This window comes from Alternaria hordeiaustralica (genome assembly GCF_023758085.1).
Source record: "Alternaria hordeiaustralica strain BMP 2776 chromosome Unknown scaffold_49, whole genome shotgun sequence".
NCBI lineage: Eukaryota > Fungi > Ascomycota > Dothideomycetes > Pleosporales > Pleosporaceae > Alternaria > Alternaria hordeiaustralica.
This window is the reverse complement of record NW_026056821.1, coordinates 109,689-126,533: the sequence shown is the minus strand read 5'-3', so window position 1 is coordinate 126,533 and position 16,845 is coordinate 109,689. Positions and strand designations below refer to the sequence as shown.

At 45.5% G+C, this 16,845-nt stretch overlaps 4 protein-coding genes across 4 annotated transcripts; 1 reads left to right on the top strand and 3 right to left on the bottom strand.

Annotated features, from left to right (window-relative positions):
• Positions 1 to 3,912: 3,912 nt before the first annotated feature.
• Positions 3,913 to 7,593, bottom strand: J4E84_010919 (uncharacterized protein; the record flags this gene model as incomplete). Its single annotated transcript, XM_049393474.1, has 2 exons — positions 3,913 to 6,741; positions 6,913 to 7,593. The coding sequence occupies 2 exons, from the start codon at positions 7,591 to 7,593 to the stop codon at positions 3,913 to 3,915; spliced, it is 3,510 nt and encodes a 1,169-aa protein (XP_049238843.1).
• A 2,818-nt stretch (positions 7,594 to 10,411) lies between these two features.
• Positions 10,412 to 11,863, bottom strand: J4E84_010918 (uncharacterized protein; the record flags this gene model as incomplete). The annotated part of the gene is made up of 1 exon (XM_049393473.1): positions 10,412 to 11,863. The coding sequence occupies one exon, from the start codon at positions 11,861 to 11,863 to the stop codon at positions 10,412 to 10,414; it is 1,452 nt and encodes a 483-aa protein (XP_049238842.1).
• A 950-nt stretch (positions 11,864 to 12,813) lies between these two features.
• J4E84_010917 (uncharacterized protein) lies at positions 12,814 to 14,004 on the top strand (the record flags this gene model as incomplete). Its single annotated transcript, XM_049393472.1, has 1 exon — positions 12,814 to 14,004. The coding sequence occupies one exon, from the start codon at positions 12,814 to 12,816 to the stop codon at positions 14,002 to 14,004; it is 1,191 nt and encodes a 396-aa protein (XP_049238841.1).
• A 331-nt stretch (positions 14,005 to 14,335) lies between these two features.
• On the bottom strand, positions 14,336 to 16,181 carry J4E84_010916 (uncharacterized protein; the record flags this gene model as incomplete). Its single annotated transcript, XM_049393471.1, has 5 exons — positions 14,336 to 14,468; positions 14,534 to 15,033; positions 15,094 to 15,214; positions 15,266 to 15,886; positions 15,943 to 16,181. 5 exons carry the CDS (start codon positions 16,179 to 16,181, stop codon positions 14,336 to 14,338), a joined length of 1,614 nt encoding a protein of 537 aa, XP_049238840.1.
• Positions 16,182 to 16,845: the final 664 nt, after the last annotated feature.

Sequence of the window (16,845 nt, the reverse complement as noted above, 5' to 3'; positions counted from 1 at the left end):
TTACTAGTTTTTCTTTTAGTATTAGTAGTTACGTAAGGCGCGCTTTAATACTACTAGTTAATAATCTAGATAGCTATTAGTATTATATTATAAATATAAAGTAGTTAGCGTATTATAATTACACGTGTAGTAAATATTATATTAGTAGTAGTATAAGTATAAGTATTATAAGTTATAAATCTAAGCTTATATTAGAGATTTTTAAGTTTAAATTTAGTGTCTAATATAGTAACGCGTTATTACGTAATTATATAATTACGTAATTACTTAGTTGTAGAAGAAGTACACTATAAGCTCTATCTCTTAGGCCTAAGAGAGATAGCTTAAGTCTATATATAAATCTTAAGCTATATCTAATTATACTTAGTATATAGTAGCGCCTCTACGTACTTAGCTTCTACTAGCTAATACTAAGTATAGTAATAGAATCTATTACTTATAATACTAGATATAAAGCTATTAGACTAGTAACTATATAGCTAAAAATTATAATACTAAGAATAATTATTATATAGCTAAGACTAATAATTATACTACTAAGACTAGTAGTTACGCTACTAAAACTAATAATAACTATACTAATTCTACTACTAATTCTATAGTAGCTAATTTCTAAATTAAAAAGCTTATAGCTAGAAAGTTAGTAGTAGTAGCTACTAGAATAAGCTCTAATAATAGTATTCTAAGTATTATAGTATTAGATTAAAGGCTATAAGTAGATAACTCTAAGTAGAAATTATAAGTAAAGCTATCTAACTACTACTTATATTAATTTCTTTTATTTTCTTACTTAGTATTATAAACTTACTATAAGTACTATATTAATTAAAGTTTTAGAAAGTTATAGACGTAGTACTCTTTAAGCTCTTCTTATCTAAGAATTTAGAAGTTCTATTTAATAATTTAGCTAGAGTTTTAAAACTACTTTTAGCTTCTTTTTTCTACTTCTTATAAGTATAGAGATCTTAGTAAAGTTACTTATAATACTTAATAGCGTTCTTAGTACTCTAGCGCTATTATTAAGTTAGTAAAGAATTAAAAAAGCTAAAAAAAAGAAAATTATAAACTTACTTTAGAACTATAGTAATTTACTATACTTATATAGTAATTATATAAATCTTAATTAGTAGAATAGTAGTTATAAAAGTTATAAAATAAATAATATATAACTTAATAAAGTTACTTAAAATAATTAGCTTTTTAAATATTATTAAAAAGCTACTAATAAATATAATACTTATACTTAAGAAGTTAAAAAGTATTATAGTTAGATAATACTCTAACTTACTTACGTAGATAACTAGTATATATTAAATATAAATAATCTAAGAAAGTTTTAAATATAAAAGCTTTACTTTTAAAATTTTTAAAAGAGTAACTATAACTATAATCTTTACTTAAAAATACTTACTTCTTTTAATCTTAAGCGCTTTAGTTCTTAATATAGTTAGATTACTAAAGACTTAAACTCTAAGTCTAAGAAGTATTATTAGTAATAAAGATACTACTCTTAGAAATAGGCTTAATAGTCTCTTAAATATTTTTATTATTAAGATTATTAAACTAAAAGCTCTTATAATCTAAGTAAGTATACTTAGTATATAACTTTAATTACTTATAATTTTTATAAAAGTTATTATTACTAAAGCTACTAGTTACTTTAAAGCTTTAACTTAGTTAATTATTAGAATTTATAAAGCTTTAAGATAGTTAAGAGTTAGAAGCCTAATTACTTTAGATAAAGCTACTAAAGAATAAGCTATTAGCTACTATTATTCTAGAAAAAAAAAGTAAAATTTAAGTAGTAGTATCTTTAAGTTAAGTATAGTAGAGAAGTTAAGTACTTAACTATAAAGCGTTATAAAGTAGAGCGCTATTACACTAAGCGCTATTACGCTAAGTACTAGCTTATATATTATAATTATTACTACTAGAGGTATTATAATTAAAGCGTAAAACACTATTATAGTAAAAGCTAAAGCGCTAATACTTATAGCTAGAGTTAGAGTTAGAAGTTAAGTTATTAGACTAAATTATAATAGTTAGCTATTAATTTAAATATAAAAGTAAAAACTTACTATAGTAATAAAGAAAATAAAGAAGTAAGTAAAGTAGTATATTAAGTAGAGTAAAGAATTAAGTATAGAGCTTAAGAGTGCTAAGACTTAAGAGCTAAGAATCTTAAGTAGATAAGTTAATTAGATAGGTAGCTTATTAGCTTATTAGCTTAAGCATCTTAATAATATAAAAGTAAATAATTATAGTAGAGAAAAGAAGAATTAAGAGACTTATTATTATAAAGTCTCTAATTCTAGCTTAAGCGCGTATTTATATAAGTAGCTAGCGTAGCTTATTAAGCTATTAATTATACTATAAACTTTACTTAAAAGAAATTAGAAGCCTAGATCTTACTATTAGAATTATCTTTTACTAGTTAAATACCTAGATTTCTATAGCTATTAGCTATATTTTAGACTATTATAAAGTAATTTCTAAACTAATAGAGTTAATTTCTAAGCTATTAGGCTTTATTTAAATAAGTAAGAGCTTACTACTATTAGTATTAAGTATAATTAAATACTTAGTTAAGCTATAACCTACTACTACGCTCTAAATTCTTAAGCTTAAACTCTACTAGAGTATACTAATTATAGTAGATTTAATAGAATTAGTTTTAGTAAAGTAAATTAATACTTTTACTACTCTAGAAAGTATATTAAAGTTAGAGAGTAGTTATAATTACTTAATTATAGACACGTAATTACTTAGCTCTTAGATATATAACTAAAGATTTTATTCTAACTTTCTTTTATAGTAGATTAATTATAATATACTTAATTATCTCTAATTATTAATTATCTCTAGCTCTAATAATAATACTATTAGAAAAGATAGTAAGTTTATTAGTATTTTACTTATCTAGTAACTTTTTTAAACTTAGATATAAAGTAGTTATTTTTATTAGCTAAGAGTATTTAAAGTAAATAGCTAAAAGTTAAATTTAGTAGAGAATTTATATACTAGTATAAAATATTTCTTTATAAAAGGTTTATATTTTATAGAATTTAAAATAAAGTTTATTATTAGTTTAAAGTTCTAGTACTAATACTAATATATACTTAAAATATTAACTCTTAATATTCTTAATTTTATTAGTAGTCTTAGAGTAATTTAGAAGCTATTTATCTTTTAAGAACTATACTTATAGAGCTATATATAATTAGCTTATACTAAAGATATCTATAGCTACTAATAAGTAAAGTAGAAGTATCTATCTAATTAGATATAAATTATAATTATTATAAGTATTATAGTAATTTAGAAATTAAGTATTTTTATTAAAGTCTAAAAGCTAAAGTAGTAGATAAATATAATACTTATATTAGCTTATTTTATAAGTTAGAAAAGAGAATAATAGCTTAAAATAACTTTTCTATATTTACTATAGTAGTAAGTAAAAATATTTTATTATATAAACTTTTTTTATATACTAAAGATCTATTAAATTACTTATATAAGTAAGTCTAAAAGTCTAGATATAGAGAAAAATATTTAGATAGAAGTAAAATAGTTGTATATAGAATTAAATATTATATTATAATATAACTAATATAGACTCTATAATTGTAATAATAGCTAAGCTTTAGTAAAATCTAGTTACTACTTTCTAGTATTAGCTAGAAAGTAAACTTACTTAGATCTAGTTTAGATTTACTTTAGATCTTATTTTTTTTACTTAATAGAGTTAGTAGAATTAAGAATAACAAACTCTTCTATAGATAATAGTCTAAGCTATCTTATAGAAGAATTTAATCTAGAATTTAGATAAGATAAAGTAACTAATAGAAGAATATAGTATTAAAGATAGGTTGTTTTCTAATATACATTACGTTGTAATTAACTAGTCTCTTCTTAGAGAAGCGGGATAAGTTTCGCTAGATCTTGCAATTTGATCGGCTTGCTGAGAAACATATTAAAGCCGCTACCGTACGCTTCAGCCCGTGCAGCCTCTGACTGCAACGCAGTAACTGCGATAATCTTCGATGCCGCCATATGATGCTTCTTCTCGTAGGATCGGATCCGCTGAACAGCCTCATAACCGTCCATAACCGGCATGTTGATGTCCATAAGAATGACGTTTGGTATGCCAATTGCGCCCTTGTCGATAGGGTTCACTCCATTGCCTTGTTGCGATGCAACAGTTTGGTGAGCGTTCACGAATGCGTCGACAGCAAGTTGACCGTCGTGAGCGGTAAGATAAGGGTACTTGTGCTTCTTGGCAAAGGCAGCGAGAAGCTTAAGATTGACGTTGTTGTCGTCTACAAGAAGCAGGGTCGGCATCTTCGTGGCCGACACAACTACAGAAGCGAGTGGTACTTTGATCAGAGGGGGTTCCGGCATTTGCGTTGTGGCAGGTGGTGAAAACGAAAGCGCTTGAGGGTCGAAGACTCGATGACTCGGGGGGTGTACCAGCTGGACTTCTGCCGGCGACGATTGTACCGGAACTACGTTTGCGACCTCAGCAAGTATTTCTGCTGAGTTAGCCCCGAACTTTCTAACGCCAGGAACTTTTGCTGCAGGTGACAGTGAAGCAAGAGCTTGTGATTGGAGTTGATGATCAGTCTTAGCGTCGTGTTGAGCAGCTCCATTCGCTAGACGACCATTGCTGAATTCTTTGTGGGCTTTTGGCCGCTCTGTGACTGTCATCGTACGCTTCTCGTGCAAGCGCAAAAGAGACGATATTGTTCGAGCCACCTGTTTCACGCCACAAGGCAGAGCGATATGCTCCATCGTCAAATGAGGTTGAAGTTTGTCTGTTGCCCACTGATCGCGAAGGATCTGTGCACTGGGACTGTTGTTGCACACGACGAGGATGGGCGCAATGTTGTCTTTCCTCTTTTCAGTCCCGTCATCTGTAGTTGCTTCCTTTCGGAGGGTCGCAAGGCATTCATTGACGTCGGCTTCCATAACAATCATGAGATCGTATGAATTGCTGCGTTGCCACTCACATCGCGCAGACCGTATGCTCAGGGAGGTGAGGACGTTTTCGATAGAGGAGATGGCTAACGCAGAAGCCGCTTCCGTTGAAATAAGTTCAACGTTGGCCGATGAATGCAGTCCCGTCACTAGACCGACCTTGATGCTTTCGAAGGCCTTCGGGGTGACTTTACTTCCGTTCAAAGCCCCAGTGCGACGCTCGCTATTCGGGTGATCCTCGAGCGGCACCCGTACAGTGAAGCAGGTACCTGTCCCATCTTGATCGCTTACTACTTCGATACTACCACCCATTGCATACACAATCCTGGAGACTATGTGCATACCCAGGCCTAGACCATCAGACAATGTGTCCTCTTGGGCAAAGTCATGGAAGAGACGGTCGCTCTGGAACTTCTTCGACATGCCCTTTCCGGTGTCGGAAACAGTAAGCACCGCGTCAAAACGTCGCCGCGATCCCTGTTTCGGCTCTTGCTTTAGGAAGACCCGGATATGTCCAGAAGGCGTGTATTTGAGTGCATTGGTGACGAGATTGATGCAAACGCGCTTCCAGCCGCCTGTGGCTAAGCTGCAATGCCAAGGCCTGCCGTCGGATCGATCGATGTCGAGAATGACCGGTGGATGAGTGTGATCTTTCGCATTTTGGCCGTAATAGAAGGAGTATACGGTCGATACAACGGCGTCCTCGGTCAAGTCATCAAGTGCTATGTTCATATCTAGCGCTTTCAGATCGTCGGTAGTAGAGCTCGTGGTTGGTGGAAGAAGCTTCTGGCTGATGTTTGAACTTTTCACAGCACCTTTCTTCAAACGCCGGCTCTTGAGATCTGCGAAATCGAGAAGATGTTCGATGATATCGAGCAAGGTACGTCCGCAGGAGTTGATCTGTTCGACAAAGGACGTAGCTATATCGTCCAACGTCTGCTCCGCTAGTAACTCGCACGAGCCCAATATACCATGTAGTGGAGAGCGAAGTTCGTGAGATATAGTCGAAATGAAGTCTGACTTGGCTTTGTCGGTGCCCAATACCTCCAGACGCTTGGTTTCGGCAACGATAATGTCACAGAAAGCATCGACGAATTGCATCTCTGTGTCTTTGGCGATATTCCTGAGTGGATCACACGTCCAGTAGAGACCCGCAACCGCCCACCGTTTTTTGGTGTAGTCCCATATCCCATTGAGCGCTATGCAACGTGATCCGGGCAATACACCCTGCAGGATATCTCCATCATTTCGTCGATCTTGACGATGGGTTTTGCGTTGTTCATTGCTTGATGAGCGTGTTCCCGCAGCACTGGCACCGGCTCCAGACTCGTCCGAAGAAATATCGTCTTCGGAATAGATTCTGAAGTCTTCGTCAAACTTCCAAACTCTTCCGAGCGGATTACGACGCATGAGCCTGCGTAAGAACGATTCCGTCAATTTCGTGGGAGGCTGACCCGTCGGATGTTTTGTTCCCATGCTGTGGTTTCGCGTTGTTTGTGCAAAGCCTAGCACCTGGCAGGCGGTTGCATGTTCGGTTTGTGACTCATTTGTAAGGTCAGAATGTGAAAAAACGACAGCCGAATCATCGCTATCAGCGTTACTCCCCTCATTGGACTCCGCATTTTGTGAATCGCTCAGTCCGCCAAATTCTCGGACAGAGGCGTCGAGGAAGGCGACACCGTCTAGTTCGAGTGATTGGCAAAGGATTTCCGCAGCACGTTGATATGTACTACTGGGATCGTCGGCATCTTCACGTCGACGAGGCTGTGGATGGGTTGTGAAACCTTCTGCTGGAGAAGCAAAATGTTTCTGTGTATTCACGGTGTTTGTCCGCACATGTGGATCGAGCAACGCATGTTTCCGATCGGTTAGCCGGGGAGCTCCGCTATAGTCGCTCGATCGCTGATGATGATGAAAAGTGGGGTTCTCAGATACCTGCGCGTTGCCGGTCGATGAGCTGTTCTCATGCTGAGCGGGTAAGGAGACTCCTACCGACTGCGAAGGCGTCATAGCGGGAGTACTTGTGGGGTCCATCAAGGCTTCGGGCGAGCGATACTGACCTGAGTAAGCTTCTTGAACTCCGACGCCGCCGTTCTTCACAGGCACATTGGTTGCGGGCGACGCTTTGCGAGCGGCACCCGACGTTCCTCGAACAAAATCTCCAAGACCTGCCACCATGCGATTGGTTTGTTGCCGTTCTGAGAGAGCACGCACAGATTCGAGGTGGTTTATAACAGTTTGCGACATGTCGCCCAAGAAGCTGAGATCTTTTTGCGAGATTCCATTACGAACTTTGTCGTCGAGGATGCAGTATGCACCAATGTTGACTCCAGATGGTGTTGTGATGGGCACACCTGCGTAGAAGCGGCCGTTGGGAAAGCCAGTGACGTACGGCCTGGTTGAAAGGTCCGGATGTTTGGTCAAGTCGTTTACTACGAAGGCGCTCTTCCGGATGTCGCCGTCTGCAGCACTGGAGATGGGAAAAGAAGGTAGATTGACGGTCGTCTCGCAACAGGCAACGTCGCGGGGAATGATAGAGTGACCCATCCACATCTCATCTCCGGGTTCGTGGATCGCATCATCTACGAGTGATAGCGTTTGTGTCGCCTCGGCCATGATGTAGGCATGGTTGACATCGAAGAAGAAGATCAAACAACGTCGAGCCCTCAATCTCATAGCACCCAGCTGGCAAAATGCCGTGAGGATCTTGTCGGGGCACGAGACGGCCTTGTGCCTCTCTCTCGCCTCGGGATTGCGCACGTCGCAATATTGGGGGCCATAGTCAGACATCTGCCGGAAGGGGCCATAGTATCTTTACGAAAACATCAGTCCTGTCGAAACATGGTTGAAAAGCACCTAATGAATGATCGGGTGTACCGGTAGAATTGCTGCTCGCGCCTGCCTTCGCCGCGAACAGCTTTGCGAGACTCCCACGTGCGGCCTGGCCCTAGGCAAGCACCTCCAGTGCATGCATCTTGCATTGCGACCGACGCGATTGAAGGTACTTGTATTCCCGTGATCGTCGGGGCAATGTGATAGTATGGTGTTGGGCGAGAAGGTTGTCAGTAGCGGCAAAAGCAAAGCGCGACGGTTTGCCACCCCTTAGGAATCTCGGGGCTAGCGCATCGTTGCTTTGCGGCCCGACAAGAGACGGGACGCGTCGCGCTGAGCTGTGCGCAACCGGCATTGAAATGGCTACGTGTTCTATCATCAACTTCGGGATGCATAACGCGTTGATTGATCCAGTCAACTCCAGGAGGGGCGAGGAAACGCGAATCTACGCTTGGCGCAGTATATAGGTATAGGATCGGGAGTTGCAGATGCACGGCGACGGCTATCTGTCGCCTCTGCGATGAGCCCCAACGCATCCTAGCTCCCAGCCCCACCAGATCGTGCATCGCACAGGCCTGCCGCTGAGTCCCCCATTGTGTGAGCGGGTACTTCCGCATCTTTGCGAACCATCCTCTAGTAGTTTCTCGTCTGCTAGCTATTAGGTACAAGATACTAGATGTTAAACGTGATGCAAAAGGCCTTTGTGGCGAAATTAAGATTGATTGCTCAAACAAGTGCAGGCTCAGCAGGCTAAACCCCTTACCAGAACTTCGACTTGTTTGATCTCTGCTAAGGACCTCCGTAACGCAATGCCGTTAATGGGCACCACATTCCGATGTGAGATGGGTAAATCTTGGGTGACCTTCGCGGAGCCAGTATCCCGCACTCTCCACTTCATCATCTCCGCCGTCTTCTACCGGTAGCTTCAGGGGCGGACTCGGGTAGCGCTCGAGAGATCTGTATTGTACCTGAGGCTCCTTGCTATCCAAAGCTCTCCATTGACTTCGTTTCTGCCAACCACTGGCGGGTGCTTCACGTGGATGCTGGATTATAGGCCGAGCGCACTCGATCGCTCTGTAGTGCGGTTCAGGCAGCTCGACTATCATATTGCGCAACTGTTTCGACCTCCAGAAGGCATCGAGTAGGGGTAAGGCTGGACCAGTGAGTAAATCGTGGCGATGTCGGTCCCAGTAAACGAGCAGGGACATATAGAATTTGCGGAGACTGGGGCAGTATTTGACGATATTATGGAGAATGGGCTCTAGGTGGTCCATATTGAAGAAGGGTGTGCCATCATCTTTCTCAATACGATGTGCCTCAACCGTCAGTTCCAGAGAAGTGATCGATGCCAATCGATTATGCGCAATCAGTCTTGGAAGATGTAGAAGCAAGGGCTCGCTCTGGATGCTTATGCAGTTGGCGGAATACAAGAACTCAACACCTTCCATGTACGCCTGCCTGCAAGACAGCAGAAACCCCATAACGCCAATATCATACACCCCAGAACGCACAGCGGGGTCGTTTAGGTCGCTCCTTCTATGCCGGCCCTCCTCCATCTGCTTTATGCACTCATCGATCCACGGGCCTCTCCAATGCCATGGCATAGATGGCTTCCATAATGGGTGATTACGTCCACAAGGGATGCCCCTCCATTGCCATGCGCCTGCTTGCTCTACAAGATCCATGTGGAGCATGCGTCTATCGAAGGCCATGGACAAGATGATGCTTCGGATGTCGTACGGCAGCTGGAAGAAGAGGCATGCTGGTGTGTCGATCGAAGTCGGTGTAATCGGTCGTCGCGAAGAAGGTAGAAAGGGAGGCTCGTCCGGGGACGGCGGTTTGGGGCTCGATTCGATGCGCAGGTACTTCTTCAGCCATGCGCTGAGCCTGGACATGGTTGGGGATGCGACAGGAGGATGGCCTTGATGGACAGAGAAGAGATCAGGCAATAGGCAGTGAGCTCATACATAGATAGCTACCGTCTGCCCGAACGTGTGTGGCACACGACATGTGTGCGGCGACGCACTGGCATGATGAAGAAGGCGGCCGCCGATTGCGCCTCCGTTCTCGTTAATCACCCCTGCGTCAACCGCCAAGGAACGGCATCTTACCCATAGTGATCCGATGTACAATGCAAGGGGCTTCACATCGTTAGCGGGGCGCATCCATCCATGGAAAAGACTGCTCCTCTCATTCGGGGTTTGGACCGTCTCCAGCCCGAGAGGTCCACGGGTCTAATCTATCTAGCGTGTTTGCCAAGACCATTTGCCGCCAGTCTGGATCCACCATCCACAATCTGGGCCAACACCACACCGCAAGACACCATCACCGCATGTAAGCAAATTTACACTTGTTGGCAGCTATCTTGATAACATCTTGACAGCGCCAAGGCGGCACGTTCTGCACCTAGATCTGCACTGCCATCAAATAGATCATACCCCAACGCAGTAGTAGTAATCAGGCCACAGGTTCTGGCAGTCGTTGCCCACGGCGGGATTCCACTCGTAAAATTGGCTATATGATATTGTCAGTATGAGCTTCGAGATGATAGAGCTAAGGCCAAGAGAAGGAACCGTGGAAAGTGGTTGGACGCGGAAAGCACTTACGCCAAAGAGATGCCGGCGCCAGTCGCCATCGCGTAGCAGAACTCGTCTGGCTGCTGGAGGTGAAAGCTCACACAATTGTCCGCCATGCCTTCGCGGACAGGAGAAGGTGTCTGCACAGGCTCAGTTGGCTTTGTTGTAGTGGTTGTCGGCTGCGTCGCAGTCGGTTGTATGGTCTCTGTCATTTGCGTCGGCGAAGGCGCGCCTGGAGTTCGCGTAGTCGGCGTGCCCGGGCGACCTATGCAGTACCATGCATCTGAAACGATGCCGGCGCAATCTCCGAAAACGGAGGGATTCCACTTCACGAAGTCGGCCTCGCTGAAGCTACCGAACATAAGCGCGATAAGGTCGCACGTGTCGTCGAAGGTTGTCTGATACCATCGCGTGCAGTCGTTGGGGTATCCCAGAGGTATTTTGCCCTCCGTCGGTTTGGCCGTCTGATGTGCGGGCAGTGGGAGATCAGCATCCGCGTATGCGCCAACACAGTACCAAGTGTCGAGCCAAAGACCTAGGCAATTGCCATCGAGAGCTGGGTTCCACGACAAGAACTGCTGTTGCGAGAAGTAGCCGTACAACTTCACAATGTCATTGCAATTTTGGTCGGCTTTCGCCTGATGGAACACTTTGCAGCTCGAGGGCATAGGGCCATGCGATGGGACTGGTGCGAAACTCGAATCGGCTGTGGGTAGTGTAACAGGCGTGTAATCGGTCGGCTCAGGAGGCGCGGTGAAGTCTTGCTGGGCGGTCTCCCATATCAGATCCGTGTTACCTGTTTGTCTTTGAACGCCAACACAGACCCAGTAATCGGCGAGAAGCATCTCACAATCGTCCTTGGTCGTGGGATTCCAGCTCACAAACTCGTCGATGGATCTCAGACCGAACTTGTCTACCGTTCGCTGACATGTATCGCCGGGCATAACGCGGTACCATGAGTTGCAAATTTCCGTCTGCCCTGCGAGCGTCTTGGTAGGTGGCCATGCATTGTTGGTACTGGTAGCCGACACGTTCCATGAGGTGACGGGGTGCAAGACAGAATAAGTCGAGTTGTACGAAGTGCTCGTCGTCGCAGGGGTTGACGTGGTGGCCGTCTGAGAAGTGATTCCGGAGGAAGATGATTTGGAACCAGAAGTGAACGTGGATGTAGGACGCGAGGATATGGTGGGTCTGGTACTGGTCTTTCCGACACTCACACAGTAGGCCGAGTCGAGCCAAAAGTTGTCGCGACAGTCGGAGGAAACCGCGGGGTTCCACTCAAGGAACTGCTCCGTGGATATACCGTAGGCTTGAGACACGATTTGACAATTCTCGTCCTTGACCACGGTATGCCATCCGTTGCAGTTCTCGGGCTGGCCCGGGTGTACTGGACCTGTAGGACTGGAGTCTTGGGCACCGACGACTGTGAGAAGTAGGCCCGCAGCCAGGCAACGCGTTTGTTGGCTCAGTAAACGCATGGTCGAACTTGACACAGCAGCTAGGCGAGCGGCTGGCTATTGAAGTAGTCGAGAGACCAGTGTGTACAACCAGTGCTCGAAGACTGGAGCTTGACGCAAGAGGATTCCGAAATGCTCTGGTTCTGCTATGCATGTACGGAAACGAATGAACACACCCTGAAGCCCAGGTGTGAGGGGATGTCTAGCGGCTCGAAAACCAGAGTGCGATACTAGAATACCCATTGGGTACATGCCGAGTTTGTTAAGGCCAGCCGTTCATCATTCCAGTTGTCTGACTGATGCAAGGATGTATGTCTGGGCAGGGTCTTTCAGGTAGAGCGGCGATGATGCTCGCTTCGTAGCCGCATGTCGTAGTGCTTGATGGTGCACCTCACAGGTTTAGGCTATCGGCGCAGATTCTTAGTGGGGCTAAGGCGGCTAAGCTCACCTGCAGGAACCCGCCGTGCCGCCACGGACAAAGTTTTATCATCCTCTTTCTTCACCACGTTACATTGCATGCCTTAGCCTCAGGATTCTGCCAAGCGTAGCTCATATGGGATGCAAGCAGGGCATAATTGATAGGGGTCGGGACCTGCCTTTTTCGATTACCACGACCGGGACAAGTGGGGACGTATGATTGAAGCTAACATCTTATGCTGACTGGATGACCATCAGGGCGGGAACTGCACACCGGCAAAATTTATTGGCGCATACTATCGAAAGAGACTGTAAGCGAAAGGTCACAATAGAGATGAGCATCTACCTGCGTAGGCAGCCTTGCGCAAGGCCGAGACCAGGGTCGGATGGGGCTTGAGTCCAGGTAAGTTGTGTGCTGTTCACTCGGCGCAATTAATCTTTGAATACTTGTTATCGCTGCTTGGTTTTTGGATATCACCAATTCGCCGTCTCGAGTGGAAGTCACTCGTTAGCTCATTCACTCATACACTCGTTCACCAACACACTCTTTCGACATGCATCTTTTTCCCATTATCATCTTTTTGCTCGCTAGCGCCGAAGGGGTTTTTGGTGGCAGTAGGTTTTGGGAGGCCAAAGCACCCAACAAACGTACAAACCCTCGCCCTGACTACTCAGTCATCGAAACCATCAACGTGACTTCGTCACTCAGCAAGCGCGCTTTTTCCATCGAGAGCCGGCCAGGTCAAGCAGAATTACCCCGCATCTGGCCAAAAAAGACGATCAGATACTGCTTCGAAAACTCGCAGGGTCACGATAAGCTCGAGGGCCTCTTCAGGTCGGCCATAGAACTGTGGGCTCAGCTCAATAGACATGGCTTCAAGTACGAGGAAGTCTCGGATGCAGAATGCAAGTCTGAAGACAAGCGCGACTCCGTGTTGCACATCCATTACAACGACTACGGCAGGTTTTCCACGACGCTGGGCATTCCCGTGGTCGACGCACAGGAGATCGCGGACAACCCCACGACAGCCGTCCGTGGGCCAACCATGCACCTTTCTGACAAGGAAGGTGTCGGTCAAGAAAACACCCCCGCCAATATTGCCCATGAGTTAGGTCACGCCTGGGGCCTTGCGCACGAGCACCAAAATCCGTATTACTGGGAACAGAGCAGCATTACCGGGCCCTCTTGGAGCGTTCCAATGACCGGGAAAAAGTACTTCGAGACCGACGACTTCAATTGTGGAAACCTCGAAGACCATTACAAGATTCACAAATCAGTACAGGTCCTGATTGATACGGAAGTGGACGTGAGAAAGCGAGATATCTTGCAGGGAGAGTACAACAACCTTTGTGTCTTGCGTGGCGTTGCCAGCAAATACGGTTTTAGTGCTGCTGATTGGCTTCCCATTAGCAACACTGCGAACATGGTTATAGACGCGCAGTTTGACCCAGATTCGATCATGTTGTATCCTTCTCAAGCTGGTGGTGGCGATAATGGCGCGAATCGACGTGTCATCATGAAATACAAGAAAGACTCCATGCCGAACCAAATCATCCCGATTCGTCACCGCCCCAGCAACATGGATGTCGACCGTATAGTCGCGCTCTACGGCGATCCCGCGCCTTCCACCCTGGAGGTGCCGCATAATTCAGGATCAAGCGAATTCCATAACAGACTCAAGGATGCTAGGAGCAGTGGAGAATTTTCTCGCGCCGGCGACACCAAAGACGGTACATGTGGATGAGTAGCGCGTGTGCAAGTACCAGCCAGGTCCGTTCATGGATCATGAAGATAGAATTTCGTTATAATTACTGGGTACTCTTAGTTACAATCATATACATGTCGTCATACTCGTGTGAACACCACCTGAAACTGGGGGTTGATCTTGTCAAGGGAATAAATAGAGGCAATAATCCCCCCACAGGCCGTGCACTGGTCACGAACTTCACGTGGACGGGCAAGTATTTTTGCCATTGACCAGAAGATAACTTGCGATTGCGGTTAATTCATGGCTATGAAGGTCACTCATAACGAAAGGATCCAAGATTGTTGTGCGAACATGCTCGGGTTGCTAGCTACAACTCAGGCCTTGCACCGCATTCATAGATTTGTCTTGGTTTGTACGTGGGCATCGGCAGTCTCTCGATGTTTTCGCCAAGAGCTTTTGTAAGCGTGCCATCGTCGAGATCTATAGCCCAGACCATGGTTCTGCATCCTCGTTAGCGAATGGTCACAGATTTGCGATGCATCAAGAACACGATCGTCGCACTTACCCTCCTAAGCAGTGCTGATGAGCAAAATCAACTTTTGTTCCCAACGTTTGAGTGTCGTCAAATGACACCCACTGGTTCGAGTCCCAAGTGACAATCTTGACAGCCGCCTCTTCATCGTGGGTGACAGTGGCGCCATTGGCGATGACCTCGTTGATTTCCGCCGCCGACAGCACGCCGGGCGTGCCCGTGCATGCGCCGCCGTTAGCGCCATCGCTAAACTCACAACCAGCCGTCATGCATCCAGGGTCCTTCATCGTGAAGCTGCGACCATAGAACCCGAGACCCAACACGACACGCTCTGGGTTGATGCTGTTGCGCCACAGGAGCTCGAGACCCATCTTGATTTCGGTCAAGTTTGTATGAGCCTGGGCAATAGGGCCGAGACTGTCGATGCTGGCGTCCCAGACACCGTGGATGTCGTACGTCATCATGTTGAACCAGTCGAGATATGGCTCCATTCCTTGGAGATTGAAGCCGCGGAGATACCAGTAAGAGGCAGGCTAGTGGGGTCAGTCGCGACGAAACAAGAAAAAGTATAGCAGGGACTGGTTGCTACTCACAAGAGTCAGGCTGATGCCGTATTCCCGGCCTGATGAGTTCAAGCGCTCGCGAAGCCTCCGCAGAAGATTGACGTAGTTGTCGAAGTCTTCGGGTATGCCGCCTCGATCCTCAGCCACAGGACTAAAGCGCGTGTGTCAGCGTAGCCAGAAATGATGAGGGTTTGTTACTTACTACTCCCAGTCGAGATCAACGCCATCTAGGTTATATCGCCTCAAGAAAGTCAACAGTGAATCGAAGAACTTGTCTTGGTTTGCTTCGCTGGCGGCCATGTCGGAGAAGGCGGTCCGGTACGGGCCCGGATCGTTCATAGCCCAGCCTCCAACAGCAATCCAGATCTTGAGGTTAGGCTGCCTCTCCTTGAGGGCCGCGACACGACCGTATCGTGATCCGGTACCTGGATCCATGTCCTCGATGTGGAACGTTTTGGGGTTGATGAGAGCAAAGGCAAAGTTGATGTGCGTCCAGTGACCCAAGGGGATGTCTTCAGGCTCCATGTTACCACAAGGGCGCTGGAAATTCCAGCCCTCGTAGTAGCCGATGGTACGCGCGTCGGCACTCCGCTGCGAGAGGTCGCACTGAGGATGCGGCACAGGGTTAGGGCCGCAGAAGTCAACCGTCGTGCCACAGAAGCCATGCTCGCTACAGCACACGTTGAGTGGACAAGTGGTGAGGTTCGCATACTGGAGACCCCAGGTGCCAGGATCGCATTCAGATTTACGATTGCAATCGCTGGTGCATTTGTCGCCGCAGAAGACGGGACCAAAGCCACAGGCACCGGTGCCGGTGTCATCGCTAATGACTATTGTTAACGTCATGGCCGATTATACATGTTCATATCGACGACTTACAGAGGTCCGCAGCATCCAAGGTCACATGACTTAGTTGCAGTGCATGTGTAGTCGGGCTTCTCGTTTGCTTTGATAAGCATCTCTCTAGCCTCAGGCGTGGTTTCCTGGCCAGCAACGTTCTCCATGAGCAGCTTGACTTCCGCCTGTCCGCCGAAAGAGCCCAGATCAAGTGCTTCCGCAGTCAAGAGGAGGCCCAGACTGAGGGCCAGGCCCTTGAGTGAGACACCTCTGGATGTCATGATGATGTAGACTGAGTGTTCATACAACACGTTTCAATGAACAAGAAAAGCGCAATCAATTTCCCCAGCGAGAAAGACAGTCTGATGAAGAGCGTAATGATACCGAGTGGGACGAGACATTCACGACCGGACGATGGTCGAGAGGCGCGGAGCGCCAATTCCCGTACTGTACCTGGCTCACAGCTGCGGGCATCAGGGGCGGCCTGGCAAACATGCCGCCAGGTTTGTAGGCGAGCAAGGCGAAATCAATAAGAAACTCACTTGCTGGAGTGTCAGCTCCGGCGCGATGTATGTGCCAAGATGAACGAAGGATGAGGTTGAGTTTGTCAAGGTGGGTCAACGCGAGGACCCTGCCGAGCCGGGACGCCACTAAATTCCGCCCTGCATTTAGCCGCCGAGCACCTCCATCGTTTTAACCTCTATCAGCGACCTCCGACACTATCTCGTTGATGCAGGTACGCCCTGCAGCATGCGCCTAGGTTGTGAACGCAAATGAGCTGGCCCGTGAGTGGTGGATTCGTACGTACCTGGATGGGATTCTACCATTGTCAGGCCGATACGCTGATGGTACCTGGGTAGGTCTCCACCAAAGACACTTTGTCTTGGGTAGCATCGCGTACATACAATGTTGCCTGCCTCATCCGACTTAGGCTTTTCGCCCCCA